Source organism: Histomonas meleagridis (genome assembly GCF_020186115.1).
Source record: "Histomonas meleagridis strain 2922-C6/04-10x chromosome Unknown contig_149, whole genome shotgun sequence".
NCBI classification, from domain to species: domain Eukaryota; phylum Parabasalia; order Tritrichomonadida; family Dientamoebidae; genus Histomonas; species Histomonas meleagridis.
In genome coordinates, this window is record NW_027150777.1 from 37,375 (window position 1) to 45,438 (window position 8,064).

Genomic DNA, 8,064 nt, shown 5'->3' on the forward strand with positions numbered 1-8,064 from the left:
CACTCTCTGCTCTCCCACCCACAGGGTATTTCATCCAAGGTCTTAAATGGGATTTATTTCACAGAAAGTGATAATCATTCAAATCAAAAGAAAAAATGATATAACAAAAATTAATAAAAGTATGCGCTTTTTTGGTTATTATATAATACTGTATACACGTATTTTTTATTGACTTTTCATCAGGATAAAGCTGGATACAACATCATCGGGTTTCTTTCAAAAAGTTTGATTTTGTGTTGCTGACATTTGAATTTAGTGTCGTTTTTTGGGTACTGAATCAAACCTTGTTTCCCAATGTTTTTAATTCTCCTATTACATGGGAATTGCATCATGAAATTGAGCGAGTACTGCAAAGGCTCAAAAGAATCTAACGTCTTTATTGATACTTTTGATATTCCTTTTGCAAAATGTAAGATATCAGATTTTCATAACATCACAATAAATACAACATACAAAGCAATAGCAAACTTCCCAAACGAGTACCGTACTTTGAGAGTTGATGGAGGACTAACATTAAACATATTTGATGTTGAATCTGGTGATATCCTCCAGAAGCTTGATATTATTCAAGGAAACATACACTTGTATCTAACAGATATAAATCCTATTATAGATGGCCCAATTAGAATTAATGATAAAGATGGAGGACATCTTTATATTCATGGTTCATTCAGTGTTAATAAGAACAAATTTATCAGAATTATACATACAAATGATATTCATTGCTCACTTGATCCATCTGATCAAAAAGAAGTCATCGGTTTTCCAAAAACCATATCTTATGTCAAATCAGAAAAAGAAAAAGCACTCAAAAATGGTTACGACGTATTGTTTTTTGATGCAGGAGATTTCATATCAGGTGCACCTCTTTGTAATATCAAAAATGGAAACGTTGGCATTGATGCAATCAACAAGGCCGAATACGATGCTGTTACAGTAGGAAATCATTTTTGGGATTTTGGATATGATAATGCACTTATTAATTTTAAAAACACCAATGTTCCAATAGTTGTAGCAAATGCCAAAGATACCAATCCAACCAGTCCACTTAACTTCAAGCAATATATAGTTAAAACTGTTCATGGAGTTAAAGTTGGTATTTTCGGATTGACGACTCCTTATACACCAAACATCACAAGCACAGAAAGCATAAAAACCGTTGAATTTGATAGCGATTTGATCGGGATATCAAAGGAAGTTGTTCAAACTCTACGAGAAGAAGAAGAATGTGATGTTATTATCCTTTTATCTCATCTTGGATATGAATATCTTGAATTAAATTCGAATTATTTAGCGGAGAATTTTAATGGCATTGATGTTATCATTGATGGCCATTCACATACTGAAATTCAAAATGGAGCATTTCATCTTAATAATGATTACCAAACATTAATAGTTCAAACAGGATATAATCTTAATAACATTGGTGTTACTGATTTATTAATTGATGAGATGACGAATAAAGTCATTGGTAAAAAGGCCAAATTAATTCCTTATGAAGAAACAAAAGATATTGAACCAGACAAAGATATAACTGAATTTTTGGAAAAGAAGAATTATGAAATTGAACAAATTATTAATGAAACTGTTGGACGATCAGAAGTTGATTTACTTTCTAATACAGAAGAACTTCGTTTATTAGGAACATCACGAATAGCAAATTTAGTCACAACAGCAATGTTCGATTTAGTGGAACCACACGTTGATATATCAATGATTCATGGAGGAGGAATCCGTTCATCCATTACAAAAGGTGTTATTACATATGGAGACTTATTAGAAATCCTTCCATTTAATAACAAAAATGTTTTTGTTAATGCAACTGGATTACAAATTAAAGAAATCATTAAATTTGGTACACGTTCATATAAACAAACAATGGTGTCATGTTTCCCATTCTTCTCAGGAATTACATTTTTGATTGACTTAACAAAAGATTGGAATGATGATTTACGAGTTACAAATATGAAACTTGTAGATATTAATGGAAATTTGATTGAAGATATTAAAGAAGATAAATATTATACTATTTCAACATCTTCTTATATATCGAGTGGAGGTGATGGATATACAATGTTTAGTGAACTTGAACAATTAAATTATACATATTCAGACGTTGAATTATTTAAAGTTTTCATCAAGAAAATAAAAGTAATTAAAGGAAATGAACCATTTTTAGACTATAAAAGAATTAATGATATTGGTAATATTAAAGAAAGAATAAAAACGAAGAAAATCAAAAATGTAAATGATAATGAAAATACGATAATTGTTGATGGAATATTTACATCATTATCTACTGACTTTAATAATGAATTTCAATTTTATAATTACACAATAAGCGCAAATAATTTCGTCGTATCAAATATCAATTATTTAAGGAAATATTGCGTTGAATCACTTTCTTATTTAGAAGCTAATGGAATTATTTACGCTGCGAATAAAAACGAATTAATGTTCGCGAAGTCGTTAGATAATAATAACACAATAGAATTGAATAAATTAATTGGAAAATGTAATTCAATGTTCCAAAAATTCGATGATGATTTTGATTGCGTAGTTAACACACCTTTGGTTGCTATAACTGTTGTGTTGGCTGTGGGTTTAATTGCAGCTATTGCGGCTTTAATAATTGTCGTTAAAAGGAAATCTAAACAGCAAAAAAAAGATGTGTCTCTGACTGAGCCATTGCTGTCTGCTTAAAATTATTGTAGTTCTTTGTTTTTAAATCAAAAACTTCTTTTTAGTAAATAAATTTTTGTTATTTTGTTATAGAACAATGTTTAAATATTTTTTCTTTTATAATTACAAAGTTTTGAAAAGTTATTTTGTGTCAAGAGATTTTGTATTTATTCTAAGCATGGAGTTATTCATATTTGTTAGCTATAATACATTTTTGTTGTAGTAAGAGTTCTTATTTTATGATTTCTTATAAACGGTCACTTTAAATTATAAACGAACACCAATGCAGAAAAAGGGATTCCACCAACCCAACTACACATCAGAGCTTGCAAAAATTAAGGAATTCTTATCTAGCTACAAGGATGAAGATGGTGATTTAAAATATATTGCACGACTTGATCAAATTCCAAATCAAACATTAACAGATTTACAAATAGAATTAGATGATGTTTTTAATTTTAGCAATGACCTCGGTACAAACATTGTAAATAATACAGATCGATATTTAAGACTTTTTTACAAAGCGGTTGATGCAATCCTTCCTGAACCAGCTCCAGATTTTGGTTCAAGTACGGACTATATCAATGCAGCTCGTATAGCAGCGATGAAAGAATCTGAAAGTGAAAACAGAATTCCACAAGAACTTTTACGTCATCATACAATTCGTTTTATTCCTCCAACAAAACAAAAGGTTTTACCCATGCGAGAAATTCGTGCGGATAGCATTGGTTGTCTTGTTCGTCTCAAAGGAATGGTAACCAGAATAACTCAAGTTAAACCACTCATTAGTGTAGCATCTTACACATGTTCACAGTGCTCAGAAGAAACTTTTCAAGTAGTCACAAGTCCTTCATTTTTACCACGTACAATCTGTCAATCACAACAATGTAAATCAGCACCTCATCCAGGCCAACTCACATTACAAACACGCGGATCAAAGTTCATTAAGTTCCAAATGATTAGACTTCAAGAACTTTCCAGCGAAGTTCCACCAGGGCACATCCCTCGCACGATGACCGTTTACGCCAGAAATGAGCTAACACAAAAGTGCCAGACGGGAGACGTTATCGAACTTGATGGGATTTTCCTTCCTATGCCCATGCGCGGGTATAAGCAAAGCCTTGTGAATGAAACCTACATCGAAGCACAAAATATTCGTGTTGCTGCTAAATGCGATGAAATTGATGAAGGTGATGATGAAGAGATCGATCCTAAAGAAACAGGTGTTTACGAAAAACTTGCTGCTTCTGTTGCACCTGAAATTTACGGTCTTGAAGATGTTAAGAAATCACTCCTCTTACAACTTGTTGGTGGTGTTACTCGTAAATTTGATGATGGTGTTTGCATAAGAGGAGATATTAACATATGTCTAATGGGTGACCCAGGTGTTGCTAAGTCACAACTGCTTAAATGGGTTACTCGTGTAGCACCACGCTCTGTATATACAACTGGACGTGGTTCATCTGGTGTTGGTTTAACTGCAGCTGTACTTCGTGATCCAATTACTGGTGAAATGGCGCTTGAAGGAGGTGCTCTTGTTCTTTCTGATATGGGTATTTGTTGTATTGATGAATTTGATAAAATGGAAGATAGTGACCGTACAGCCATTTATGAAGTAATGGAACAACAGACTGTTAGCATAGCCAAAGCCGGAATTACAACAACGCTCAATGCAAGAACATCAATCTTGGCAGCCGCTAACCCACTTTTCTCAAGGTATAACGTTAAGAAAAGTTTATTGGAGAACGTTAATTTACCATCGGCACTTTTATCGAGATTTGATTTACTTTTCTTACTTTTAGACAGACCAACAATTGATAGTGATACAGCACTTGCTAATCACATAGCATATGTACATAAGAACAGAGTTGCACCAAAATCAATATCAATTGGCTTAAGAAGTTTTAGAAGATATATTGAAAAAGCTAAACAAATTGAACCAATAATTCCGGAAGAATTATCACGATACATATCGAAAGCATATGTTGATATGAGACAAGAAACAGTTGATCAGCCAATAACAACAAGAGCTCTACTTGCAATTATTCGTTTATCTATGGCTCTTGCAAGAATAAGATTATCAGATGAAGTTTGCCAAGAAGATGTTGACGAGGCATTAAGACTTGTTAAATCTTCTAAAGAATCTGTTGAATTGGTGGACTTTGAAGTTGATAAGAAAGTAGACATAACAAGTGCTATATACGAAAAGATTGTAGCGCTTGCAAACGGTAATAATGAGCTGAAAATGAATGATGTCAAAACATCAATTTTACAGAGTGGGTTCTCTTTGGAACAGCTTGAACAGACAATACAAGAATATGAACGCTTAGGTGTTTTACAAGTAAATCCAAGTAAGACAAAGTTAATACTGATTGAATAAAGATCAATAATAAATTTTTGTAACTAAATATTTCTATAAATATTTTCATATTTGAAAGAATTATTCCAGTTTCATGATAAAATCTCTTTTAATTTATGAATTCATAAATTCTTCTTTTTTCTCATAATATTTGGGATGCCCCTTTAATACGTTTATTTACCGCCAAATCGAATGAATGAAGATCTTTCCCACAAAGAAAACATAATGAGTATTGAATGTATACGAAAGGAAAACGAATCTCTAAAATTTCAGTACAAAGAAGCAATTAAACTAGTTCAGCAAGTTGAACAAATTCAAAAAGAGAATACAATATTATCTCAAGAAAACCATAAATTAAAAGATGAAAAAGATGACTTAAATCACAGACTTAAAATTATGATTCAACGTAACGGAGAATTAATGTCTAATCTAGAAAATCAAAATAAGATTCAGCAGAAATTTAATAATGATTTACAAGAACAATCAAGAAAAGAGCAAGAATCAATTTTAAAGAAGGTTGATGAGCTGAATTTTGTAGTTGAAAATTCTAAAAAATTAATCGATAATCAAAAAACTGATATATCAGAATTAAAGGCATCAATTGCAAGTGTACTTGAAGCAGCACAATCGAAATATGGTGTAATTTTTAGAACAACTTCTGAATTGAAAGATTATCTTTTAATGGAAAAAAACGAAATACTTAATCCTCAAATCCAAAAAACGGATTGTAAAGCTGAAGAAACAAATGTTGAAAGTTATAAGCGTAAAATTCAAAAACAGAAAAAGGATCTTCGGAAGTTATCATCTAAATTTTCTAAACTCAAACAAGAAAGTCAGAACAAAACGAATCAGCTCAATGAACAAATTAAAAACATGGAAACACAAATAACACAACTCAAATATGAAATCCAAGATAAAGATTTCCAAATTGAAAAGATACAAAAAGAACATGAATTCGAAATTAAACGACTTTCGCATGCACCAAAACAAGAAGTCAGTACAAATAATGAAAGTATTCAACTTCAACTCCAAAATTCGCATTTGCAAAATGAAATTTCTGGACTCCAATCACAAATTAAACTTAAGGAAGCAGAAGTCAAAGATCAATCTGAAAAGCTTAGTTTCCTTAAAAAACAAGTTTTAACTTTAACAAAACAACTTAAAGTTGCTAATAATGAGAAATCAGAATTAATTATGCAACAAAATTCCGATATTTCAATCATAAAAAGCAATGAAAATGTCATTAAAGAAAACACATCATTAAAAATGAAAATAAATGAACTTGAAGAACAATGTCAAACGTTTAATATTAAACTTAATAATTTGCTGAAAGAAAATGAGCAAAAACAAAATATTAATGATCAACAAATTAAAGAAATCGAAAATTATAAAAAAGCAAATTCGATATTAAATTCGTTAATTAAAAAGCAAAAGAAAGAAATAAAGAAACTTTATAACCAAAGAACAAATTTAGTTAACTTGCTTCATGTATCAAATAACGCAATATTTACTGTTGAAAAGAATATACAAATTCTTTCAGAAGAATTAAAACATCAAAAGAAAAATAATAATAAAAAACAATTACAAATGTTACAAAATCAAACGCCAAATATAGAACAAGAAATATCATTAACTTATTTTCTTTATTACGATTTCCCACAAAATCTAATTGAAACAATTACAAATATATATAATAATGAAATAACTCCAATTTCTATTAAAATTAAAAATATTATTGAGGCAATTTGTAAATATTATTCACAAATTTTAAAAGAGAAAATTAATCAAATTGAAGATTTAAATCAAAGTGAAAACAAAAAACTTGAAATTGCTAATAAATTATTTTATACATTAAATATATTAATGGATAAAAACAATTTTTCTTCTGATTTAATATATAATGAAAAAATCGAAGAAATTAAAAAATGGATCGAAGACTTAAAAGAAAAAGAAAGTTTTCTTAATAATCTATATAAAAAGTTTAATGCACAAAATATTACTGTTTTAAATCAACATATTCAAGAACTTCAAAATGAAAAACAAATTCTTAATAATGAAATTTCTAATCAAAAGAATATTTGTCATAGAAAAGAAAAAACAATACGAAAATATCAAGAAAAAAATAAAAAAATTCTTGAAAAATATCAAAAACTTTATGAACAATATAAATATCTTGAAATAACAAACAAAGACTTAAAAAGTAATGAAGGAATATTAAAATCACAAATTACTTCATTACAAAAAGATATTAAAAAGAATATTAATAATTATGAAACTCAAATTGATAATTTAGAAAAATATCATCAAACACAAATATCACGATTTCAAACAGAAATCGAAACACAAAAAAATCAAATCACTAATGATCTTAAATTACAAATACAAAAAGCAAATGAAATTGAACAACGTTTAAATGAAAAAGAAAAAGAAATTAATAAACTTCAAAACACATTATATTTAGTTAAAAAATCAAAGAAAAGTAAAACAAATAAAATAAAAGAAATTTCAAATCAATTAGAAACAACAATTAATCAATTAAATGATTCTAAAGAATCAGATCAAATTGCACAACAACATTTAATTAATGTAAATAAATTAGAAACAAAAATTAATAATTTAGAAAATATAATCCAATTAAATAATGATAACTTAAAACAATCAGAAATTAGAATTAAAGAACTTGAAAATGTTGTAAATAGCTGTGAAAAAGAAAATAAAAATTATAAAACAAAATTAAAGTTACAAAAAGAGAATTTTGAAAAAGAATTACAATTAAGAAATATTAATCTACAAACAATGCGATTCTCAATAGAATCAAAATATAGAGAAATTTCAGAAGCTCAAAAAGAAAAATTTGATCAAGATAAAAGAAGAATCTTTGCATTTTTCGCTGATAACTTTAGACAATTTTTCGATGCTAATAAAGAATTAACAGAAGAAAATTATCAAGAACTTGTAAAGTTAGTATCCAAGAAGTTAAATTTATGTGTGGCACAAGAAAACTCATTAAGAAGGCTACTTGG

The 8,064-nt window shown here is 28.8% G+C and overlaps 1 protein-coding gene across 1 annotated transcript; it reads left to right on the forward strand.

The window, feature by feature from the left end:
• Window positions 1–294: 294 nt before the first annotated feature.
• On the forward strand, window positions 295–5,062 carry GO595_001710 (DNA replication licensing factor mcm7; the record flags this gene model as incomplete). Its single annotated transcript, XM_067914539.1, has 2 exons — window positions 295–2,080; window positions 3,006–5,062. The coding sequence occupies 2 exons, from the start codon at window positions 295–297 to the stop codon at window positions 5,060–5,062; spliced, it is 3,843 nt and encodes a 1,280-aa protein (XP_067778111.1).
• Window positions 5,063–8,064: the final 3,002 nt, after the last annotated feature.